This window comes from Syngnathus scovelli, chromosome 14 (genome assembly GCF_024217435.2).
Source record: "Syngnathus scovelli strain Florida chromosome 14, RoL_Ssco_1.2, whole genome shotgun sequence".
NCBI lineage: Eukaryota > Metazoa > Chordata > Actinopteri > Syngnathiformes > Syngnathidae > Syngnathus > Syngnathus scovelli.
Window position 1 is genome coordinate 13,162,953 of NC_090860.1, and position 25,203 is coordinate 13,188,155.

The 25,203-nt window shown below is 46.9% G+C and overlaps 2 protein-coding genes and 1 long non-coding RNA gene across 6 annotated transcripts; 1 reads left to right on the top strand and 2 right to left on the bottom strand.

Moving 5' to 3' along the window:
• Window positions 1-117: 117 nt before the first annotated feature.
• On the bottom strand, window positions 118-4,431 carry LOC125981005 (RNA polymerase II elongation factor ELL). 2 transcript variants are annotated; one of them, XM_049740795.2, is made up of 12 exons: window positions 4,113-4,431; window positions 3,618-3,680; window positions 3,404-3,525; window positions 3,152-3,315; window positions 2,428-2,717; window positions 2,144-2,268; window positions 1,715-2,054; window positions 1,527-1,605; window positions 1,328-1,394; window positions 1,026-1,197; window positions 881-925; window positions 118-781 (listed from the first exon to the last, which is right to left on the bottom strand). In XM_049740795.2, the coding sequence occupies exons 1-12, from the start codon at window positions 4,230-4,232 to the stop codon at window positions 656-658; spliced, it is 1,713 nt and encodes a 570-aa protein (XP_049596752.1). In that variant the 5' UTR covers window positions 4,233-4,431; the 3' UTR covers window positions 118-655. The 2 variants fall into 2 exon arrangements, with proteins under 2 accessions (XP_049596752.1, XP_049596753.1); XM_049740796.2 differs by having other exon boundaries at window positions 3,618-3,662; window positions 4,113-4,430.
• A 713-nt stretch (window positions 4,432-5,144) lies between these two features.
• Window positions 5,145-21,675, bottom strand: zgc:110158 (uncharacterized protein LOC553590 homolog). Of its 3 annotated transcripts, none has more exons than XM_049740872.2 (18): window positions 21,089-21,663; window positions 18,276-18,348; window positions 18,063-18,124; window positions 16,678-16,762; window positions 11,968-12,057; window positions 10,927-11,010; window positions 10,149-10,208; window positions 10,002-10,068; window positions 9,549-9,613; window positions 9,414-9,475; window positions 9,293-9,338; window positions 9,169-9,204; window positions 8,991-9,042; window positions 8,772-8,842; window positions 8,562-8,640; window positions 8,457-8,485; window positions 8,233-8,334; window positions 5,145-8,062 (listed from the first exon to the last, which is right to left on the bottom strand). In XM_049740872.2, exons 1-18 carry the CDS (start codon window positions 21,142-21,144, stop codon window positions 8,033-8,035), a joined length of 1,149 nt encoding a protein of 382 aa, XP_049596829.1. In that variant the 5' UTR covers window positions 21,145-21,663; the 3' UTR covers window positions 5,145-8,032. The 3 variants fall into 3 exon arrangements, with proteins under 3 accessions (XP_049596829.1, XP_049596828.1, XP_049596831.1); XM_049740871.2 differs by having other exon boundaries at window positions 8,988-9,042; window positions 21,089-21,656; XM_049740874.2 differs by lacking the exon at window positions 10,927-11,010 and having other exon boundaries at window positions 8,988-9,042; window positions 21,089-21,675.
• Window positions 19,388-23,617, top strand: LOC125981138 (uncharacterized). Its single transcript, XR_007485830.2, has 2 exons — window positions 19,388-19,971; window positions 23,393-23,617. It is a non-coding gene; the product is annotated as an uncharacterized lncRNA (long non-coding RNA).
• The last annotated feature ends 1,586 nt before the right edge of the window (window positions 23,618-25,203 follow it).

Genomic DNA, 25,203 nt, shown 5'->3' on the forward strand with positions numbered 1-25,203 from the left:
ATAAATATGTCCGCCATCTTGAACCGGGAGTATCTAAAAGAAATACCGCGAGATGTGATTACATGATCACGTGACCTCAACTCTTGCTGAAACCAAAATGCAACAAACTGCAGCGAATCAGCTTCAATTTTAAGTTTATTTAAAAAGTAATTTGTTGACATCCAACTGTAACCATTTTATTATGACAGAGGCAATAAAGGTGAATAAAAATGGCATACACAAAATAGACTCATTGCCGTGCGTTCTTTAAGACAGGTAGCATGCAACATGTTTTTATCCTTAGAATTCTTTTAAATTCCAGCAATACATGGAGAAAAATCCCTGAATGCAGATTCAAACACGTTGAATAACAACACCAGATGACAGGCAGCCCCCCCCCCCCCCCCCCCCCAAAAAAAAAAATCCGGACGATAACAGTGCCTTCTCAGTATAAACAATAATAATAAAAAGACTCCCTCCACTCCAGTATAGTGCCGTCACTTCATGTGCTTCACTGCTTGCAATTGCCGCTGCGTACATCCTTGGCTGAGGCGACCATCACACTCCATCCAGTCGGTGCGCTTCCCGTCACAGCCGACCAGAGACCATTGATGCAACGAGACCAGAGTTTCCGGAGCCCTGTAACCGTGACGTTCACTGGAGAAGTGTCTCCTCCTCACTTGGGGGCGGAACACTGCTCCAGTTGCCGCTGATCAAACTTGGATATGAGCTTCTTGATGTGAGCCAGTTTGTTGTGGAGGTACTGACAGCGCAGGCGGTCCTGGCTGTAGCTGGGGTTGGACTGGTGAAAGGGGAAAACAAAATAAATTGTGATGTCACGCAGAAATGCAGACAGGTGTGTAAGAAAATTAAGCATGGCAGCATTTTTAGAATGGCCAACCTTCTTTATTTGGCGATACTCCTGGACGATCTGGTTGTGAATAGTCTGTAAGAAATAAATTTGTAAGACCTCTGGACATGATTTTTAAAGCCGTTTAAAGTCAAAATTGTCCCATATTCAATTGAATGACTCGTCCCCGCCTCACCTTGTATTTGTGCGAGTCTTGGTGGAGCTGTTTTAGCTGCGTGTCCAGCACCATGAACTGGCGGGTGACGGCGTCGATGTGGGCGTGCAGATCTCGGTAGTCGCTGTACTCCTTGTTGAACTCTTCCTTGTAGCGCTGCCGCTGAGCGGGGCTGCTGATCTCCGTGTAAGTCCTGCGGGCGCGAGCACAACAATCGGAAACGTTTTCGCCGTGTGGATAAAAATGGAAAGAAACAAATTGGAAGGCCCCGAAGGTTAAACGGGATATCTATTTTCAGCAACTATTTACTTTCGTCTACTCACGTTAAATAATCCGTGTTCTGCTCGGCTTCTTGAAGGCTGTCCGAGTCAAACGTCACATAGCCAGCTTCTGTCAACAAGGTTTTAAGGGTAAAAATTGCTCAAAATACGATAAAGTTGGACCCGGCGTCAATTACTTAATAAATAAATAAAAACAATTAATGGCCCAGCGTAGCTATGTACTGTAAAACGACCTACTGACCTGCATTGTCCACAGCAGCTTCAGTGGTTGAACTGGTTTCTGTTTTCCTTTCTTTGCTGCCTCTGTTCTTCTCCTCCTTCTGAAGTCACAACGGTAGAAGAATAAGTGGCAAAGGCAATTTATGTAGGAATTGCATATGGATGCTCAAAAGCTGTTTGTGGAATGTCAAAGCTAGTTCCCGATCTCACCTGCTCTCTGTGTTTGCTCTTCTTCCTTTTAACAGAGTTTCTATCAACGTCAGGCAGAGGCTCACTCTTCACCTGAGCTGTTTCCTGCCCGCAGGCCGCCGACAGAGAGTCCAAAAGCTTGCGGGGGTCCAGCGAGTGCTGGACGTCGTCGCCCGGCGTGGCGGCGGCTTTCCGCGTCAAGTGCGATATCCTGGTTTTCTTACTGACCAGAGGGTCGGTGTACTCCTCGACAGGGGCGGGTTTGGGCCGATGTGCCGGCGACGAGTTGGGCGTGTCCCGCAGCGGGCTCACCTGCACCTCTGGGACGGTGAGGAGGTTCTGCTGAGGCTGGAACAGCTTCCTGCACGGAGACAGTATTTCCCATAGGGCTTACTGACATGAGCCGAGAGGTGAACCACTTTCACGCATGCAGCGGACTTTCGGGGCTACCTGACAAGGATCCGCTTGAGGAGCTGCTGGTCTCCTGACGTGTACCCGGGCCAGTCTTTGCGCAGCTCCTTGTACAAGCCGTCCTTGAGCACCCACGTGTTGTCTCGGCTATTAAGTTGGCCCACCTGTACACACATGATGCGCCATAAAAATAATGAGTAGCTTACACCAGGACTAGACAAAGTGTGGCTGACATTTGGGCACCTCTGGTTTTTTTTTTTTTTTTTTTATCAGATCATGCATTTGAAAAGCAAGACTACAGAAAAGAAACATAGTGTCCTTACATCGTTGAGCACGGAGTCCAGCATCTTTTTATCAGTCGGCGTGAGTCCGTCTTTATGTAGTCTCAACATGAGCTCTGGCTTCTTGTAGGGCCTGAGGGCCAGCAAGTGCGTGGCCCTCTCCCTGATGGGCTGCTGCTGGACGCTGCATCTCCCACTGGACGCGCCGCCAACTTTCCTGCCCTTGGATGGGGTGGCACCCGCTTTGCCCGCGAGGGGCGACTTGTCCATCTGGCGAGGTTTGGTCAGGGCGGCCAAAGCCGGGGCTGGGGCGCGCACCGTCACCTTCTTGCCTGTGTGTGTGTCCAAACGCCTCGTTAGTGGACATGAAAAAGTCTGCGCACTTCTAACATCAGGATGTGTGATACAATTTGAAGTCAAACCAAGTCACCACAGACAGGAAGTAGCGGGACGACATTTCATGATGTTGCAGAATGACAAAAGTCAGAAGTAGAAAAAAAAAACAAAAAAAAAAAACCCACATGTGGGTTACGACATACACGAGCGGAAGATGCGCAACCTCGTTTTGGGGAAATGACTCCACTTCCACTGATTAGACAAAAGCATCACGTATGCGAATGACACAATCAGATCGTCAGTTTCTGCTGCTACAAGGGTTAGAAAGTTCCGGGAATTTTCATTGTTGGAAACATTACACAGTTATGAGAATTCAGCTTGGGACTCTTTTGGGCCATAGAATGTAGCCTCGCAACAATATACAGCCTACCTTGCTTGAAGCGACCTCCCTGCTTGATGACGATGGCCCCCCGGCTGCGGTTCTCCTCCTCGGCCTGCGCCATGCTCTGCAGGGCTTTGTCGTACGAGTCGTCCGTGGCCCTCACAGTCATCTTCTTCTGGATCACTCCCAGACACGACAGCTCCTGCGTCGAGCTGCAACACACACGCCGCCGAACTTTGTAAGCATTTATGACATCAGGAGTGGTTGTCGGTCGGACAGGCGGTTATCATTTCATCTCACCCGGAGTCGACTTGCTGGATGCAGTCGAAGCTGCCGTGTGGATTGTCACGGGCAACGTTGGTGATGCCGAACATGAAGACCCTGGCGTCGCCGCCGTTCTTCGAGGAAGGAATTGTGATTTTCTACATCAAGGTTGTAGGGAGGATTAGAATCAGAAAGCAGTCAAAATGCATTTTGTGTTTGCGATGAAATGATTTTGGGCTAATCCTCTTACCCCTTGGTTTCCATTGAAACAGATAGTGGGAGGTGCGCTTGAAGCCTGAAGGAGAGGAGAACTCTGCATGAGCATGTGGAAATAGTGTCCATTGGTAAACAACCAAAATCACTGCAACGTATCGAATTCTCTTTTGTGTAGAAATGCACACCCCTGACTAAGTATTTCTTTTTGGGTGGCATCAGTGTAAAAAGTTGAACAACCACTAAAGTACAAAAGTATAAACATCTGTGTACAAAAGTAGGGAGTAAAAGTAAAATGGCGAGCAAACATATTTACACTCAATTAAAGTACAGATGCCTAAAAATAAATATCTCGAGGAGAGTAATGCAGTATTTGTACTTGGTTACTTCCCATCAGTCCTTCTCGACCGCCAGACTACATGTTGGTTCCGCATTCTCTTATGTAACAGGGAATTCCATTTCAATTTAATAGTTTATTTTATTTTAGGATTAGCACGATGGAGGCTAAAGGCGGCTAAATGAGTTAGCTTACCTTGTCGTGGTGGAACTTGCTAATGGCTGTCGCCGCGCTGTCAGTTAGTTTGAGGTGAAACACCGAGACGTTCGCCAACGAGCCACCGGTAAGCCCGTAGCAGTGGTTCTCCTCCAGCATGGCCGTACGCAGCGAGGCCGACTGCCTACCTGGCTGGCCGGTTGCTGCTCCCGAGTTGGGGGGTTAGACAAACGGACATTGGCCGAGGCTGGGGAAAGGATAGGGGGGATAAGCAAAAAAATACAGGCTGCCTGTGGTACCCTTCTTTTCTCGCGCTCTCTTCTGGAGTACGCCGTGTGACGTCACCACGCTGGGCAGTCTTCATTGGTTCACAGGCGTAAATAAACGGTGACGTAGTTAAGACGTAGGCTTTCACTTCCTGTCTGGCTCCTAAATTACGCATCGGGGAATTTCTTCAAAACATCCTGTGGCTACTGACATCAAATATAATTATATGGTCATGGTCAGAGGCTGACAATTCAGAGAGCAAGCCATGAATTAATTTACAATAAAGACTGACTCAAAGCAAAGGCAAATAAAATTGCATTATCTAGTTAATGAAGCCAAACTACTCTGGACAAGTCCAAACCAGAGCAGCATTGGATATTGAAGCCTCTGGGCTGTGAAACAAAGACAAGTTCAAACACATACTAGCAATACCTGCTGCTTGGAGTCATAACTTGCAGCTATTTCTCACTCACAGACTTGATGTTTTCAAGTATGTTGAGGGAAATAGCTTCATTCACAAAAAAGGAATAGTTACAGATTTTCAAAGAACACAAATTACTCTGCTCTCCCCACACTCCAATGGATTTCATTAAAACAAACCACTGCAAACAGTACCCTTTATAAACCACTAGAGGGAGCCAGCGTTGCACAAGTGGTACTCGGACTACACTAAACCACTGATACATAAGATTTTATCATAAAAACATATTGCGTTTGTGAGAAACCAAATTTAAAGCTGATCTCAAAGTGGATATATAGAAGGAATAATATAATATAAACGACATTGATAGTAAGCACACGGTGTTCATGGCAAAAGGAGTGAAGTCATTTTATTTATTTTTAATATGTATCTACAACAAGGGGGGACACACGCAAAAATGACTGACAACTGAAAATAAAAACAAACCAAAATACACTTATCAAAGTAGCCTGTCCACCTCTGATAATTTTTTTGTGTCCATCTAAAGAAAATGTACAATATAAAGAAACATACAAATAAGACGGAACAGCTTTATTTTTTGTTTTCTTCTTTCTCTTTAACTACACGAGACACTTAGGATGAGAAAACTACCCCAACATGAAACAAAGCAAAGCCCCCCCCCCCTCTCCTGTGAACACAATGCCTCATCATATTCAATACTGCTAAAATAAAATAAAATGAGGAACTGAACATAAACAGTCCTCAATTTCATCCCTCGCGCCCCCTGTTCCTTTTCAAATGTTACAGTATTTTACAACGGCACAATAAAAATACAGAAATGTTCATTGCTGTGGACAGAAATAATAAAAAGAGCAAGGCTGCACTTTTGGACAAGCGTATTTGGAAAATTCCTCATTTAAAAAAATTCTTCATAGTTCAGAAGAAGGGATATGTATCAAGAAAAATGGCCTTCTCCTGTCCGATTCACAGTTGCAATTGTGCGTGACGTTTCAATTTCCGGACCTCCGTTCTGCACTTTTTTTTAAATAAACATTTGCCGAGTTTGCCCACACACATTCACGCACACACACAGTATGTTTCTGTGATTTGAAATATCAAAACATGTCAATGATATCAAAAAAGCATTGTACAGTATTTACAAAGAAAAAGAAATAAGGATGGGAGAGTTCAACATTAATAAAAATCCGACGGCGGGTGGCAGGCCTGCAAAGCTGGAGGGGAGGGTAGTCCAAATTCTATTGTACTTTTTGTTGCCCAATAATGAGGAATAAAAATAAAACCGCCCCAATCTGGACCCCATCTGGGGCAAAGTGACAGCTGACATCAAAATTTATCCGTAGCCGATTAGCTATCGGCAAAATAATTTTGTGTGGATGCCACTCCTATTTGGGCCGCATCCAGTGCAAAGTGGGAGGGGGGGGGGGGGCATCAAAACTAGTTTGTCCTCAGGGGGGTAAAAAACAAATAAAAACAAATGGACAGAAGACGCAGCAGTAAACCAAATCATCAGCAAACTGACAAAAATAAAAAGAACCCCAACACAGTAACGTTGATGGGGGCCGCCCCGTCCGAACAACAACAAAAAAAGCTTCAGTACCTTGGCGGACGGGTCTGGGTGATGGTCTGATGACATCACACAGATGAGGAGTCGAGGACACAGTGCTGCCTAGATCTGCATATTTACACCGTTGCTACGAGTGGTGCAGCTAGAAGAGAATGACACTTGTTAAAAAAAAAAAAACGATGCCACCTTTCACACAAAAATCCCGCTTAATCACAGCATCAAAAATCTGGGATTCATCGGCCCTTGCCTTTTAACACAGAACCCAGGCAGGAATTTTCCGGAACTGTACGGGGAAGAGTTCACGTAAAATCTACACGGCATCCTTCTCGTCCTTTTTAGAAAAATGGTGGAGAAAAGACCTAACCTATGAAAAAAGTCAAACCCTGCAAAACACTCATATCAGAGCATAACACAACCTGACATTTTTCCGGTCATATATTTCACACAGAACCCAGAGGATGCAGGATATTTACAGGATAGAATATAGAGAATGCAATAAACTACTTTTGGAAAATGACAATTGGTTATGCCACAAAAAGCGTTACACTCCGGGGTTTTGTATGAAAGGCAAAGGCTAATAATTGCCAGTTTTTCATTTACAGTTTTGATACGATCATTTTGCGGGAACCTCTGTGTGAAAGAGGCTTTTACAGGCTCATATCTTAAAGAATAAGAAAAAAAAATAGTCCACAGTATATAAATAGAGCTGTGCATTACTATGCATGAGGCTGACAAAAGTTTGGTAAAATGAAAGAAATTTAAGTAAAAAAGCGGAGTATTAACAAAACTATTTAGGGTATAAAGATTAGGGAAAAAAAGGCTGTGTAAACAAAAAAAAATCATTTTGGTAAAAAAAAGCTTCAAAATAAAAGGTATGATGAAAAACAGTCATTTCGAGATAAAAAGGATGGAAAAAAAATGGGGCTATGAAAAACAAATTAAATGGCTAGAAAAAAAAGTTGTGTAAAATATATATATATTTTAAAAAGGCCAGTAATGCAGGGATACATTTTTACCCGCAGGGAGCAGCAAGATGACATCATATGTGTGCACATGATTAGGCCTTCTCTCCCAAAGTGAATCAAAAAAATAGCATAGCAATATAATTAACAATAATACAATAATAAAAATGATACAGCATGATACAATACATACACACAAAAGGGAAAAAAAAAACTGATCATCACAACACCCCTGTTAAAAATGTACAAACAGAGGTTGGGAACAACACATTGTAAAATTATAATAACAATAATAATAATAATAGTAAGTCCGATTTTGGGTGAAGATTCCAAAGTGTCCTCGAGCATGTCACTCTCCTTTTTCTCTGTTTGTCCTCGTTCCCCCGTTCTCATTGTCTCAAGTCCGAGAAGAGGCTCTTCCTGTTGACCTGCTGTGGCTTCCTGCCCGGGCCGGCGGCCATTTTGCACGCTCTCAGAGGGCCCGCTTTTTTCACCAGAGTCCTGGTGGGCTCCAGGGTCGCTCCGGAGGAGGACGTGGATGCCAGCTGCGGTTCACCCGAGAGGAAGGTTGCAGTGCAGGAGGAAGAGGAGGGGGAGGCCCGACCCGAGAGTGAGGTAAGAATTGCAGGCGGGGGGGAAAAAAAAAAGAAAAACAAGTGTAGGGGTCCAAAACAGGAAGGGAGAAAAAAAAATAACCAAAATAATAAAAAAAGGAAAAATAAAATCACACACTCATCGTCATGTTGGGAGAATACTGAAAAGAGAGAGAGGGAGGGGAAAGGGAGGAAGGAGGGCAAAAATGAGTGGATATGCAACATTTAAACACTAGGGGGCGCTCACACCCAGCACTGAGATTTGCGAAATGGTAGTCGGGGCAGCGTCAAGGTGAGGCGTTTAGGGGTCTGTGGTGAGGCTGCGACTTACACTTTCACTTTGGAATGGGTTCAAAAAGTTGCCGCCCATTTCGCCGTCGTCTCTCGGCGTTCCGGGAGGGTTGTTCATGCCACCCATGTTGTTAGGAGAACTCTAGAGAAAGAGAAAAGGGTAGAAAACAGTTAGAAACCTGACGTGATGATGGAGGCGTCGAGTCAAGTTGGTTAGGTCAGGTCGTTAAAACGAGGCTAAGATTTCAAGTGGAGGTGCTTCACCTTTGGCAAGCCGTCCATATCTCCAGACCCTGCGGGAGAACGGCGCACTTGAGTGATAAAGCACACTTGACTAGCACACGACAAGAAGGAGGAGAGAAAACGCACCGAGCGATCCGTTCATGTGGTGCGGCTCCATGGCTCCCATAGCGCCCATCGGCCCGTCCGGCCCTGGTCCCATCGGGAACTGGAGCGAATGGCAGATAAACAGAAATTTGACGTCGATACTCAACGTTGCCAGAAACCCAGAAAACAGCATATTCAAACCAAAATGGCCGACAGCAGAAGATGAACACGGGCGGCCAAATTTGCACTTACGTTGGGTCTGTTGCCTCCCGGTCCGATGGGATTCATCATGGTGTAGATGTTTTCACTAGAGTTGGTCGAATCTGAGCGAAGCAAACAAAAAAAGCTCAGTCGACCGGTCGCATTGAGGTCCGCAAGTGTGACGTGTGAGGAGACATGCGCGGTGAGGGGGGGTGGGCGAGATGAAGGGAGGGGGGGGGGGGGGGGGGTCTTAGGTACGTGACGCACCACCTGGGCTGGGCATGATGGGAGTTCCGGGTGGACCACCTCCACCAGGGGGGCCCTGTGAAAAGGCAAAATGAGCGATCAGTTGAAAATTCACAAAATAAAATCAATCCAATTCTTTTCACATATTTAAATGATTATTTTAGGTGTGGCACTTCCATGTTGGTGTGACCTGTCAACTCACCACATAGTTCCCTGGAGATGAGGAGGAGTAGGCTATCTGCGGAGGGAAACCAGACCATCACATCTCGTGTCGCTAACAGTTGCTATCCGGCAAAGCTAATATTGATCGTGCGGTGCCAACTCACCGAGTTGGCGTTAGGACCCGGCCATGGCCCTCGTCCTCCCGGACCCCTGCGGTGACATAGTGGAACATCAACAACATGATCACAACAATCCAAACCGGTACAGGAAGGACGATGAGCGTACATGTTCATTCCTGGCATGGGGCCGCCCAAGGAGTTGGGCGGGGGTCTCATGCCCCCGTAATTCTGCGAGACGCAAAAAAAGTCAAATTGAGGATTGGGTCACTTGTATCTCAAGGCGTGGACGTGTTAGCGGTACCTGTGGGCCCATGGCCATTCCTCGAGGAGGGTTCATCCGCATGGGACCGCCCATGTTGGGATGCCCTGAAACGAGAACCCAAACAGCTCGCATTAATGGCTGGTCTCCTAAAGTCTAATTGAGACACACGACAGACTCGGCTGCGTCCTAATCCCATTAGTTGGAACCCTGTGGCCGTAATCTCCAGACAGAATCTCCACAGACCTCTGTTATCCCGGCCCATCGACTCACCGACTCGCATTAAGACCACATGGGCCTAAAATGACTACAATAAGGAAACAAATGGATGGCGGGAGTGATTTTCTTTTCTTTTATAAGAAGACAAACAGAAATGTAGAAATCCAAATATTATTTAGAAAATCTCGGTCTGTATCCCAAAACTAAATCAAGTCTTTTAAATGAACTATATCTCTAATATATCTAAATATTCCTTTTCAACAAGAATCGCCGAACCTTGCGGTCGTGTCGGGTCCAAACTGTTTGGCAGTAGAGGCTGCGATCCCGGGATTCCACCTGGAGGCTGAAGACGTGGGAAAAAAAAAAATGACTGACAGGTATGATCAGATAAACAGTGATTAGGAAGCGGGGCGGGCTTTGTACCTGATTTGGCATTCGGAGAGTGGGGCGAGGTCCGCCTGGGTACCGCGGAGACATGAAAGGCTGCGAAAAGACCCAAATTGTGAGATTGTGGGCTAAACACTCGCACCGAGGACACACAGATGAGGCGGATGACGTGTAAAGCCACACATCTCCCTGCTCTCGGGAAACCCCGACTCGGCCTGCGGTCGCGCTGGTTACGCGTCGGGGCCGACGACGATGTCGGCCTTTAGCGTGCTACGACTCAGGAAACCAGACACCGCGAGGACGACGATCCGGGTTCGGGCTGGAAGTTTACAAAGCTGGCTAACCCCAATTGGGATTTTTCTATTTAGGAGCAGGGTTGAAGTCAGGATGTGAGTGCATGCTTGGTGCCTTGTTTTATTCATAAGCTGCGAGAAAAAGCAAGCAGAGGAGTGGTGTGTGCGTGTGTGTGTGTCCATGTGTGTGCGTGCTAAGAGCAGCAGGGGGAGATAAGTGCACAACCCCCCACGAGCAGCTCCGGGGGAAGGGCGAGGAGCGAATAATTTATCCCACACAGGGACACCCGATGCTGGGCACTGACGAGGGCCACGGCCTGCGGACTCCTGGATGTTCTCTTAACGGTGATCACAGGTGTTGGGATTATGGTTCTAGTACCAGAACCAGATTAATAGGCCTGGAGGGTCAATGAGGAAGAAAGTGCGAGGAAGACTGATGGGGAAGGGGGGGGCGCTGTTTTTGGGTGGGCTTTTTTTGAAGTAATGGAAGGAAGGAAGGGTTGTGAGTGTTTGCCTCTTACCTGGCCGTGGGGTCCCATCATGGGGTTGCTTGGGTTGTGTGTGGGGGGCTGTGCGTGGGGGGACTGCTGAGAGCCGGGCGGTCCCTTGAAGAAAGAAGAAAGGTGGGGGTGGGGGTGGGGGGGTTACACCTGGAGCAAGCGCCCCTTCAATCTCATTGGACGATATTGTGGTTCTTTCTAAAAATCAATTCCCAGCAAAAAAAAAAAGGCCAACCATCCATTTGCTAATTTGCCTTTTTGACATTCTACTGCCCTCGCGTCGCCGACGTTAGCCATGCGAGCCCGAAGGCGCTTGGGTGTCAATTTCCCTCGACAGCAGGGGGCGCTGTAGGATAAACCCAAAACATCTGCTGAATTCTTGGCATCATGTGAGACATGCCAACGATGTGTTGCATCATCACATGGGAAAATGGTGGCGACGTCGGGCCTACATCGCTTCCCGACTGTGACCGGGAAACACGTTTGTGGAAAACAAGCCACGCTCGCTGTCATAATAAGTCCCCTTGCAAGGCGCGTGTGCACACGCACACACGCGCGGACCCTCAGTCCACCCCCACCGATGTTATAAATAGCTCTCCCATGCCTCACTCGCTCACTCACTCACTCCATCCATCCCCTTTACTTATGCACTCATTAGCCTCCCCGCCTTGCTTACGGCGCCAAAACAACGGTGGCGGGTGAGTGACCGCGGGTCCAGGTGGAGGTGATCTTTCACATTTCTCATTTCTCTGTCGCTGCCCGCTACCTTATCGCGCTTGGGCCAAATGCCAAAGCTGTCCATCACGCCGCCGCTGTCGCACACACACACACACACGCGGTGTTATAGCCGATGTGATGCGAGACCCTCTCGGCAAGCAGAGATGGAGGATGGAGGAGTGGGAGAGGACGTGAATGAAGGAAGGAAAAGTCTCAAACTATTCCGCTTTTCTCTATAAAACTCGTTTTAGAAAGACAAATGAGTGCGGCTAAAAAGAGGCGTGACTCGACAAAGATGTTGAAGTGAGTGATTGGCGGGTTGGATTAGCTGCGGTCGGCCGTTACCTGGAAAAATCCCGGGGGCATGGGACCGCCTGGCATGGTGTCGTTGGGGGGCATGTTGCCCATCACTGGGCTGGGCGCTGCAGCCGCGCTCTGAAAAGCAAAGAAGAAGAAAAGCCTTCAACCATTTATTAGTGCCTTCAAAGTATTACCTGAAGAGCAAAATGTGAGGGCAGGCCTCATCTTTTTTTTATGCTGACAAATTAGGACAAAGTCTTCCAGGAGGAATTTCCCCATTAATAAAAATAAAGAAAATCTCTCGCTGGCAAGCATCACGTCGCTGCACTTTTTCTAGCGTTTACAGTTTCTTATAATTATGGCTGAGTTGAACTTTGTTGTGATTTGTGTGTGTGTGTGTGTGTGTGGGGGGGGGGGGGTTATTTTTTGTGGTGGCTTCTGTGTTGCCTTTTTCTGACCCCTTACGTGGCACAATATAATTTGCAAAAACATAAAGTCGTACAGTTCTGCTTCAATCAATGTACATTGTGCTGCTCATTCTGTTGCGTGCGCCATGACCACCAGGGGGCAGTATGTTATTACTGTTACCATATTGGAGGCTCAGCTCCTTTGATTTTCTGCAGTAGTATGTTCTTTGCAGAGGATAAAGAATATATGCCTGTGAGTATTGCTACACTGTCGCTATGTTATGTAGCATCAAGCTAGCTATATCTTTAGCTATACAACACTGAATTTAATTTTTGCCATTTTGGTCTCGACCTAATCCCTCAACTGAGAGAATAGCGCACATTTCCACCTTCCTGGGTCGCACCCCGAGTCCAAACTAATTCAATTGGAGACTATTCATTATGCGTTGGTTTACTTTGGACAGTTGCACCCGGCGGGCTAAGCGAATGTGCCAACTGGGATTGAAACAAATCAAACAATTACACACATTACATGAGTTACACAGTAATATGATCCGGGCAGCAGCTGGCAGCGTCCAATGCAAACATCGAGGACACGCGTGCAATAAGCCGTGTTTAAAAGAGATATTCTTTTCCTGTTCAGGGTCGCGGGGAGCTTACGCCCATCCCAGGTGACTCCATCCTGGTCGAGTCGCGAGCCAATCACAGGGCAGGGAGACCGCGACAGCATTGATGACGATTTAATAATGTAATATTTTATCATTATTTGTGTGTTCAAATGTGTGAGCGTACAGGATGGGTCTCTTCACATTGTGGATTTCCTCCTCGATGTGTGGAATGTGTGAACGGGGGTTCACTGTTAAGTGTAAAAGCGTTTTGAAGAAAGCAACTCGTACACTAACAAGTGAAAAGATAAAAAAAGTTACCACTGCGATCTGGCTGATTTGCAGGATGTGTGTGTGTAAGAAGAAAAAAAAAAAGTTACAAAGTAACAACTGCAATCTGGCTGATTTGCAGGATGTGCCTGACAGTTGATATTTGACAAAAAGACATTTTAAAAGCACAAAAAGTCTCATAGCTGCCACTTTTTGCTTTGCATAATAGCACAACTGTTTTCTTTTGTCAAGGGGGAACAACGGCGAAAAAAAAAAAAAACCCAAAGTGGAAATCTCAGAGTGGGGCGGAGGGCTAGGCTAGGAGCCAAATGATTCAGCCCGGGAGTTAAATATGATATAACCGTATTCTCGTCCGCACACACGTACGCTTACATAAGCATGCCGGAACAAACACGCACAAACACACACACACACACACACACACACGGTGCACACAAAGAGTTGCATCACAAGCTTATAAAGTACTGCCTTTCAGTCGGGAGGCAGACGGAAGGAGCTTGGGTGTGTATACGTGTGTGTGTGTTCACATTCGCTCCTATGGATGCAATTCCAAATCTTTTCCCGCACCCCGCTAAACATCCGTAAAGGAGAAAAGCGCGCAAGAAAATCATGCACGCAGCAAAACACACCTCCCCCCTAGCTTTATGCTAATTCGGCGAGCAGGTCGCAGAGTCCCCGGGGAGGCGGCAGGGTCGACTGCCTCTCTCTCTCTCTCTCCCTCCATCCTCATCCCTCCATTCTTCTACCCTCCCCACCCAGTCCAAGACTTGCCCCTAAAAAGCTACCATTCCGTCCCTATCGCATAACACCCCCCCCCCCCCCTCTCTCTCTCCCTTCCGAGTAAAGGGGCGTCAGAAGCTTGCAGAAGCTGTTGCCATGGAGACAGGTCCTATCTGCACTCTGTCCCCCTGGCATCCCCCGCTCCAGGAAGAAGAAAGAACAAGAAGATGCAGAAGAAAGAGAGAGAGAGAGTTAAGATAAACACGCAAAGAGGAGGAGGAAGAGGAGGGCTGCGTTAGTCCACCATCAATCATTGTTGCACGTTGCTGATCCAGACTATTAACAATATCTATTAGTTCTTGTTCCGAGGTGGATTTAGCAAGAGTCGTAAATGAAACGCCACTGATTTCAACGATACGACTCCCCTTAACGATATTGCTTATTGATCCGCTACTTAAATGTATTCTTCGGGGCCGCTATCGCTACGCCGGCCGAGTATAAAAAGCTGATCTTCGGTGTACTTCATATCGGGAGAGGCGTTCGCCGACTGGGTTGGCTAATCCAAAGCGATTTCTGTCCGCTTCGTGAAAATTAATAAAGCCAGTCAACAGTTTTTTTAACTTGGAGGTGATCCGTTTTTTTTGGGGGGGTGTGGGTTTTGATCATCGGGCCGTGGGCCAACAACGGCAGACGCGTGACATAAAACGCCCCAACCTTTGATGTCGACCGTAAACGTTGCGAGTCGGCCTCCAAGCGGCCGGGCGACCCCCGAGTATTTCCTTCAAATGGTTTTCCGCGCCCCTGCAAAAATGCCACGCTGGCTTGATCTGTGTCATGGCAGCAGAATGACCAAAACAAAAATTAAACGTATTCCAAATAAGGATAAAAAAACAAACACGTTGAGACTAGGTGACAATCTAGCCGCCAGAAGCTAACCGTGCTAGTGCTAGCACAGTATGGAGCCAAAAAGCATTTCCCGTCTCACACGCAGGGCCAAAAGACTGGACGGATCAATAGTGCTCAACACATTATTGACCTGTGCCTGATACCTTTGGCGGGGATAAAACAGGGACACAAACATGAGATGGGGGGAGGAGGAGGAGGAGGAGGAGGAGGTATAAATGTGAGTCCGCGCCTGGAGAGGCTACTAATCTACATTCTGCTTCACACCGATATGTACCTCATCACCGTCTCCTTGACCCCATGTCCTTATTGCACATAGAGACAGATAGACAGAGAGAGAGAGAAAGGGCGAGCGAGTGAGAAAGAGAGGACGGTGGTACGGAAAAGAAGGCAAAAGCGCTGACTGCGGCGATCTAGCTAATTTATCAGCCCAGTCAAAACACGGCCATTGCGCTCAACAGGATGCGGGGGGGGGGGGGGGGGGGGCTGCTTCTCAAAACTGGCACGGGTGAACACACACATGCGCAAAACGGATGACGCCGCAGACACAACATCCACTCAGCTCGTACTCCACAGAGGCTGAGGAAAAGATGGGGATTAAAAAAATGGGAGGCTGAAAAAAATCTGTCACTGTGTAAAGAAGATGTTTTCAACTCTGTTGCTAACCAAAACAGCAGCACTGAAGGAAACCTAACTTGCCGTCTAAGCCCACACCGTTGCTAACCAAAACAGAAGCACCCAATCAAGTCAACAGCCTATTGCGGGTGTGAATGGCGCCTTTAAGATCTTTCCAAAAGAAAAAAAAAAAAAAGACTCAAGAACCTCACGAGAAGTCATGTGGAATCCAAAGGATTAGATGCATTGTATAGAGCAGACCTCCAGAAGGACCAAGGCATCTTTTGTTTACCCCCCCTCCCCTTTCCCATGCAAAGTGTAATTACCACGCACAGGGTAAAAAAAAAAAAAAAAAGCAGCAATAAACTACTGTTGAAGATAGCGGAGATAAAGAGGCCCGAGAGGCCTTCATCTCATCAGCTGGATAACGCCTCATAAAAACCAAGCAGCCCCTAAAACCAGGCCTAAACTCTTGTAAAGATAAGCTCGACAAACAAGTCTTTCCTTTTCTCGCCCGGCCGTCCACCAGCAGAGACGACCTGCGCTTTAGGGCGGGTGTGGGGGAGGGAGGGGAGGAGAGGGCGGGGGGGTGCAAGAGAGGCCTCAGGGGGTCCGGAGCCAAAATTAAACCAGCCCTGTCTCCTTGGCTTCGTCAGTGTTAGATACAGACAGTGAGCAACCATGTCGGACGGTCACGCACGGCACGCACACGGAAGGCGCCCTCCGCCCCACCTCCTCCTCGTGCGGGCCGCTTGCCAGAGATGCCCCGAGTCATTAACTTACACACACGCACAAAACAAACGTACATCAAACACACAATAACATCATATCAGACATGGACACACAATCACATGCAAAAATCACACAACTTCACACATGCAATCACACACAGAGAGCGCGGTTTAGCGCCAACCCTGTGCCGGGATTACGGGATTAGAACTCTATTCCATTATCTGACCACACTGCATCGCACACAGACACACACACACACAGAGTCTTGACCGGAGGATATCCATCATGACGTTTGCACAGCAGCGGATGCGCTTCTTGAAGCTTCCATATGACAAGACCGAGTACTTTTAGGAGATCAACAAAAAGATGGAACAGTAGTTTTTCATCTTTGGGGGGATTTTCATGACAATGTTGCCGACGTGTGACTAAGGCACTTGGGGAAGCGTTTGAAATTGTGAAAATAAAGACGTCACGTCACTTACGTAGTCATGGAAGGCCTTGGCCTCGCTGGAGTGCTCGCACGTCTCCCGTCGATCCGGAGCGGCACAATACAAGTCCCAGAATACGCTGAAAGGCGAGCACAGGGGGAAAATTAAAAGCCGGCGTGATAAAAGAGTGAAAAAAAATATATATGTGGAAAAGCACAAGAAAGGGTCACGCTAGTTTTTGGTTGCAGCGAGGAAGTCGATTATATCGTCCGCGGTGAAGGGTTGCGACGTGACCCCGATGGCGATGCCAAACCGGGTTGACCTTATGGATGTTTTGATCCCCAAAAAAGTCAACTAATTATCCGACTTAGCCTCCTTCTACCGTGAGGTCAGAGTGCACTGCTGGCATGCATAGCAATGCTAAAGAATGCTAATCGACCAGAAAGTAGCATGACCACAATTCTTGTTTCTTGCTAATATTGACAACTTTTTATATACTTATTTTGATGTCAACAAATATTTTTTCTGGTTCCTTTCGTGATTCCTCAGACAACACACGGGCTAAAAGGCCGTTAAAGCTAAATGCCCGTTAAACTCTTAATAAAAGAAATTTTCACCTTCACTGCCAATCGCATTGACTCAACAGTCCGAGTTAATATATGCGCGTGTAAAACAGCTTCGCTTTTAATCGAGCGGGCTAATTTATTGCGGGCCCTCGGGGTCCGGTTCAGACTTTTGTCTGACTCCGGGCTAGTCCGTCCGAGTCTCGGCGGCAAGTCCCGTCATAGGTGAGCTCGGATTAGGCTTGATTTAAATCCGCGGCTCGGAACAATCTGTTTAAGGTGAAGAGTTTAATGTCGTCTACTGTGGCGAAGGCGAGCCGCCGCCGCCGCCGCTCTTTTCTGTACCCCCTTGGGAAGCGGCCCATATGCCGTTCGGAACACGGCGGATCTGATGATGATTAAAACAAGCAAAAATGGCACTTTTCAAGTGGCGATGCTACGGAACCCCCCCACCCCCCCGCGGGTTTGACCGGGCGGGGGCGGAGAAACAGCGACCGGGTGCTACAAAAGGAGACTGGAATGCGACGGGGATAATCTGCTAAGAATCCTTCTGCTGTGTGAACAAAAGGAGAAAAGTGTGTGTGTGTGTGTGTGTGTGTGTGTGTGTGTGTTTGGGGGGGGGGGGGGGGGGGGGGGGGCACAAAAAGGGTGAAGAGGGGGAGGCCATCCATTTTAGCAACCATCTGGATCCATTGTTTCAGGAACCGGGAGGTGAAAGAAAGATGCAACGCTGGAGGAGGGGAGAGGACGGAGAGCGAAGGTGGGTGGGCGGGGTTTGATAGGGTTGATGGGGGGGGGGGGGGGGGTCAGACCCTCAGTCAGTCTGGTCAAGACCGAGACTCTGGCACACCCTTGCTGAACATCATCTTTACTCACCACCACCACGAATGGAGAAATCCAGGAGGCTCCCCTAATGTGATGTTCTTCTCCCATCGTATCTGGGAGAGCGAGAAGAACGATTCAGACGCCAGCAAGAGTGACTTTTCTTTGCCCGAGCTAAACGGCTAACACCGATCGAGAGGCCCGCGAGGATCACACACACGCGTAACTTTATCGGGTCGGTCCTCATAAAAAATGCATCCGGCTTACCTCGGACAGGAAGGTCTGTGCTGACTTCTGTGCTCCCACGTGTAGTAGGTACTCGTACACGTATAACGCCAACCTGAAACGCAAATAGGAAGTTATTATCTTTGATTGCACCTCATTTATTAACGGACGGCGGGACGGTCGGCGAGAAGGAGAGACGAGCTCCTTGTTGACCCGACGTGGCGGTCCCGGACTCCCTCGCTTAGTCGGGTTTAATAGGCCGTTAATGGAGCATCAATCGAGCGGCGGCGGGGATATGACAGCGAGCTCTGGCTAGGAAGACCTCCGGACGGGACAATCTCATCCTAATGAGAGGGACGGGAAGTCGCTCACCCTCCGTAGATGAAGAGAGAATCCATACGGCCGATACCGAGTACCGATACTTTATGGCCAAAAAACAAGTATTTTTAATATTTCTATGGATTTTGATGGATTTATTTTCTTGATATGAGAATAAATAAAATCAACTGAGAAAGAAAAGTATATGATAAATATGATTTTTCCCAGTACTATAAAGAAAGCGGAAAACACCAATTAACCAGCTTTCTTAATCAGGCCTATTTCAAACCGAGTTACAAATAAGCGCTGGCTGCAAAATGCAGCCTGAGGTGACGACATGAACGGCACACGCCAAAAGAAAAAAAAAAAAGATTGTCTTGTGTTCATTTTACCGCAACAAACGCCACACGACTCGAGAGCGGCGATGATTAACATAAAGGTTGAGCTAGCCGCACTTTGATGACAATCAGCGCCAATGAGTCATCCGTTCTGGCCTCCGGCGTCGCTCATGATTTATGTGGAGATTCTATTTTGGCAGGTTTGTTTCTCAGCAAAACGTCTCCTCGTGCGTGTTAAAGGCGACCAAACATGTTTTTCCCCATGATGACGCAAGCCTCCAAGTTCGACAGGTTCTCTGAGATGTTTCGAAAGCTTGCTGCAAAAAAGTGCAAGGGTTGACTTTAATGCTAACGCATCGTCTAAACCGATTATCCTCAATTCTATTGATGTTATGGCCGTATGTTTTATAAAGTGCAGCATCGGAGCGTCTCGCACACACACAAAGTCCCTCACACACACACAAAGTCCCTCACACACACACACACTTGACCACACGGCCCACAGGAATTTGACCACTTTCGTTAGAGCTCCTCGCAATTTGTAGGTCACAAAGTTCCGAGTGACCGCTGGTGTAGAGTGTAAGACACTGTCACAGGCCACACACACACACGCACACACACACGAGGTGCATACCTGCGCACACACTCCTCCCCTCATTTAGAATTCAACTACGGCAATACTAAAAGAAAAAAAATAGGGACTTTTTCATATTTAAATGGAGGGTGAGCGTCTTATTTTTGTGATTTCGAAACACATAATATTCCAAGCTAACATTAGCTTAGCGAGATCTTCACCCACCTTGGCCCGTGACGGCCACAGCTAGCGCGTGGCCGAGTAGTAAGCGTCTTGACAATAGCAAGTGCCTTCTTTAAACATGGATGAGGCCACCCCGCCGTATTTTGCGCCACTCGCCTTAGAGAAGCAGCTCGGGTCCGTGTCAATAATTCAACAAGGCGAGTAGAAGAAGCTTGAAGAGGGACGGTGAAACGGGAACAAATTTTAAACGTGGAACTGAGGTGTGCTATTCTATCCTCTTCTTTTGGAGTTGCTACTTTCTGCACGGCTGTGCAACCATGCTAAGGTAATTATGGAGCCAAAGTTGGAGCACTTGCTGTGAGGCCATGCTGGTATAGAAACTGTTTTGTTGCTGCCACCTGAAAGTTTCGCACTTGTTCCATGGCAGCGAGGCCATGATGCTTGTTGATGAGTTGATTGTTTGAATCAAATGATAGACGAGGGAAACTTCTAAAACAGAGTATACCACCTTGAATTTCTGCATGAACAAAAATCAACTCAAGTGTGGCGAAGTTTTAGCAGTTGCAGTACTAATTCACATTACTGATTGCTTTTAAACAACTTTTTTTTTGCACTTGTAAGATAGTTCATATTGTGATTTACACAGTTTACACAGTGAAGAACTACAGTTGTTAACCTAGAATGAATGTTTCCAAATACAAAATGATTTTTTTTGCTCGGAAAGTCCCGATTGTGTCCACCCAAGGCAAGCCTGCCTTTGTGCATGTACCGGTGATAGTTCAACTTTTAAAAGCAATGCATTTAAGTGCACACGTTACAAGTGCGCGCTACAACCAGACCCCATTCGGAAATCGGCTCCAAACAAAGAAACCGGCAGCTCGGATCGCTCATACCGGCGCTAGCGAACCAGCCCCCGCGCCGATGCCTCGCTGAAACAATTCGGCTCCGTTCGGCAGCACCAAAACCGACACTTTCTAGCAGTTTACCCGGGGAAAGACGAAGTTTTTGGAGCGGCGCGCGCACTCAGTGGGGGGCTGGCTGGACGGCATCCGACCAGCGGGGAACCATGCGCGGCTACGATATGGCCCTTCTTGCCGGTGAGGGTCCGGGGGTAAAGAAACGCCAGCTGTTTATCTATTTTTACCGGTGGGGGGACACAAAGCCTCTCAGCCTGAAGTGCTTACAAGGCATTGTTCCCCCCTCCTCACCGCCGCCTTAGTTAGCACGAAGTAGGGGTGTACATGCGAATCGTGGTTCCACTTTTAAAGCACAACTTAAGAGAGGCGGGGAAGCGCTTGTTACGGTTTAGCCGAACCGGGCTAAAAAGGCTAATAAGTAGCCACACTTTAAAATGTAAATGACAGTAGTTAGCAAGTTTAGCCATGGCTAGGCTACCCCCCCCCCCCCCAATACACATACACAAGTAGTAATAATTGACTTACTTTTCTCTCGCTTGGCTATCAGAGGGGACCACGGCTCCCTTGCCCTTGCCGTACATCTTGCAGGCTTTTCGGCAAACACTTTTTTTATTTTATCCCACTCCTCGACACCTGTCAAAGAAAGCGAGAAGGGAAAGCTACTATCTCCATAGCTACCCGGTTAGTGTTGTCTCTCCCCCTCTCTCTCTACTTTGCCTCTCTCTCCGGCTTTCCTTTTTTTTTTCTCTCTCTCTCTCTCTCTTCTCCTACATCCCCCCGCTTCCTCCCCCCCTAACATTGCCCACAAATCAGGCAGGGTTTCAGTCCAGGCAGGGTGGGCGACTTGAAACCGTCCACCGGTGGTGGAGCTTGCTGCTTTTTTTTTTCCTTTTTTTTTTCAATCGCTGTTCCAGGATTTTGTTCAAGCCCCCCCTGTTGTGCGAAAGTGGGGGCTTCTTAAAGGTGCAGCGTCCATTTTTTTTTTCTCCCACTTAGCTCAAGTTCAAGTTGGCTTTTCTTTACATTGTGTGTTGTAGTTTTTATCACACAACACGATACTAATTCATTACTATTTTTAAAGGGGACTTGGAATGCAAAATTGATTTCTTAAAGCGTTAGACTAGTGGCAAGTTTGATTCACAGGGGTTTAAATCTTGCCTCAGGTTTTCCAGCCTTTGCTGAATGGCTGAGACCATGCAATGTCGATTATAGTCTTGCATAAGCATTTTAAGCCTTAACAATGTGCTGCATGGCTATGAGACCATACCGATCAACTTCTGATTATTGTATTAATAATAAAACTGATAATATAACAGCACCTGCTGCACGGCTGTTAGCTACGCTAGGTCGTGAGGCCATGTTGTAGTTCTTTACATCCTTGAGCCCATCATCTTCATATTTGGTCAATCCAATGGAACATCCACCTGTTTTTATGTTTTTTTTTAATCTCATACATATAGAATAGGATGATGCATAATGCTGATTTTTTTGGGAAAGTTTAGTAGAGGAATGCTAGTGACATGTGGAAAGTTGCGCGTGCGTCCTGTCTCTTTAAGAGTGTGCCGAGGTTGAGCTGCTTGGTTCGTGTGTGCGTGCGTGTAAGGCAAGGGACGGGCAATGTGTTCTGTTTTCATGCTACGAGCTGTGGGAAGGGCACAGCTGACTTGCGTGTGTGTTTGTGTGCACGCGCATGCATGGATGGAAGTGCGCGTGTGTGTATGCGCGTGCACGCGAGTGCAGTAGAGCTTTATTTTCGTTCGTGTGTGACGACGAACATCTTCTGACAAGTTGGTGCAGTAAGACTGACAATGAAAGCAGATATGAAAAATGTGTTAGGGAGAAAAAAAAACAATGACACGATTCACAATTTCATGAGTTTTAAAAGGTACACATAAAGATTGTGTTGAGTTTGTGCACTCAAATGAAGCAAACGTGTACTTGCAGCACGGCTGTGAGACCATGCTAGTGAGTTAGTTGATTATCTTGTGCACAAAGATTGTTACAAAAACAACAATCTAAACTGGAATTTCTTCTTTTTTTTTAAATAATATAAATAAAGAAAACCTTTAACTAAGTACAACTATAGTAAAAATGGTCTTGTCAATAAATATCAGTTCCTGGGTTCAATTTAAATGTATTTTATTCATTATATTATATTTATTTAGGTAGTGCTGTATGTCCGGGAATCGTCGTTTCCTTTATTACTTAGTGACTACGAAGCCTGCTTATTTAAAAAAAGGGCGGTCTGCGCCGTTGTGAGGATAAATGTTTAATTCTAATAATTTCAACTACAATATAAAACAGGAAGAAAAGATCAATTTCTCTTCAAAAATTATTACATTATATATTATTAATAATTGATATTATATATTATTATTGGACTGTAGTGCTACGAATAATAATGGAAATTAAAGAAATAAAAATAATAAAATAAGCATCTCATCCACGAATTGCATTTTTTGTGGAAACTAACTCTAGTGTGCAAATAGGCAAATTATTAAAATAAGTGATCTTAATTTGGAAGAAAATGGCTGTGAGCGAGCATAGTGACGCTCACCCCAATTCTTCCTCCTCCTCCTCCCTCCGGTACCATCTCTCCATCTTCTTCCTTCTCTTCCACATCATCTTCCTCCTCTGACCCACTTTTCCCCCTCGCCTTCTACTGTATCTGCCGCTCTTCTTCCTCTGATATTTCACCCCCATGCACACACATCTTGTCTTTTTTGCACTATTCTTAGTTTGTCTTACTCAACTTCCCCCCCCCCCCCCCCACGGAAGCCATCCTGCATCCTCTGCCATCTTCATCCTGCCCCCTCTTCCTCCCCTCAGCCACAAAGCCACTCAGGACAGACATTCATCGGCGGGGCCGCCAGATGATAGATGCTGCTCACCGCCGCTCCGGCAGCCGGTTAAGCCTCAGATGATGCCTCATGCATACAGATATCACCGAGCTACCAAGCGCTGGTGTGTGTCGGAGAACCTGCACACACACACAATCCAAATGTGGAACTCAACCCAAATTTTCCTGGAAATAAAATGATTCCATCAAAATCATTCTGTCAATCTTGGCTCAATTTACCATTTTTTTTCTCAGCACTTATATTCCAAAGAGGGTTGTGTTAACCGGGGCGCCCTAAGGGGTGGGCGTGTCTCACCCCTTTTTTTATGACGGCCTTATTTACACGGCAAGGCTGTAATTACCCTAACGAAGCAAAAGGGGGAGCGCGTGTTGGCGCGCAATCACGCCAAACCTGTATTTTTCATCACTCACAGATGCCTGGTGTAAGGCTTCCATCCATTCACATGTAATTGAACGTCTTTTGCCTGCCAATCAGCCGTCTTGTTGGAATATCTCCATGAGTGAGCTCGTTGGCTTCTCAGAAGAGCTCTCAGGGATCGTCTTTATGCGAAAAGAAAATCAATTATATATGTGTGTCAAAAAGTTAAAAAAATAAGAGGATGGAAAGAAAACAACTCTGCATCCTGATTTGATGCTGCATTGTGCTGCTCCTTCTGCTGTGCCACCTCGGCCACCAGGGGGCGCTTTGCCATTCAAAAACAAGAATAGACTTTGGTTAACCCAAAATGACTCGCTAAGATGTTGACTGACCCAACCATGGTAACCTGTCTCACTGCTTCTGTCTCTCTTAACTCCTTCCTCTCTTCTTCTCTTCTCTCCCTCCCATCTCTCTTTGCGTTCTGTCCATCTCCTTCCTTTCTCGCTGCAGTTCTTTCCCGAGCCTGTCTCGCTGGCTCGGTGTCCCTTTCCTTCCCGTCTCCCAACTTCCCGCATTTCACCGTCCTGTCTCTCTTCTCTCCCTCGTGTCACTCCTGTCTGTCTTCTTTCTGTCTTGCCTTCCTGTCCTCCTCTCCTTGCTGTCTCTCTGCACTCTTTCTTTCCGGCCCTGAGTTCTCTCCTCCGCCCCTCCTGCTCTCCAACAACGTCCCCCACCTCTCTCACGCACCTCTCCTCTCTCTCGCTCGCTCTCTCCATTCTGCCTGGCTGTCTGCTCTTTACTCCATCCAGTACGTGCCACAGATTCAGATGATTCAATTACACACGTACACCCGCAGACAAAGACGCATACACCTGCACAATGCGCAACAAACAATACGTGGGACATTCGCCGAGTTTGGAAGGAGCTTTGGATTTCCGTTAGAATGAACCCGAATGATCGAAGCGAATGAAAATGCGCCGCAAAAACAGTTGAGGAAGCGAGAGAGTGAATTTGTTGCGGAGTTTGACTCAATCCGTTCATGAACGACCAAAGTCACTTTGTGAGGGTGACAAAGTTGAACTTGGTGAGAAAAATAAAGTTTCAGTGAGTGAGTGAGTGAGTGAGTGAGTGAGTGAGTGAGTGAGTGAGTGAGTGAGCACACAAAAACATACATGCATGCAAACACGTGCGAGATGAAAACACTCAAATGCACCAAAACATACACACTCGTTCATGTCAAAACACACTTAAAGAAATACAACCGCTTACACAAACACACACAATTAATACACAAAACAAATTCTCTCTCTCACACACATATACACACTAATCTAAACACAAGAACATGACAACATAACTTTGGTCTGTGATGTTTCCCCTCACTGCACAAACACAGACACACACACACACACACACACATTG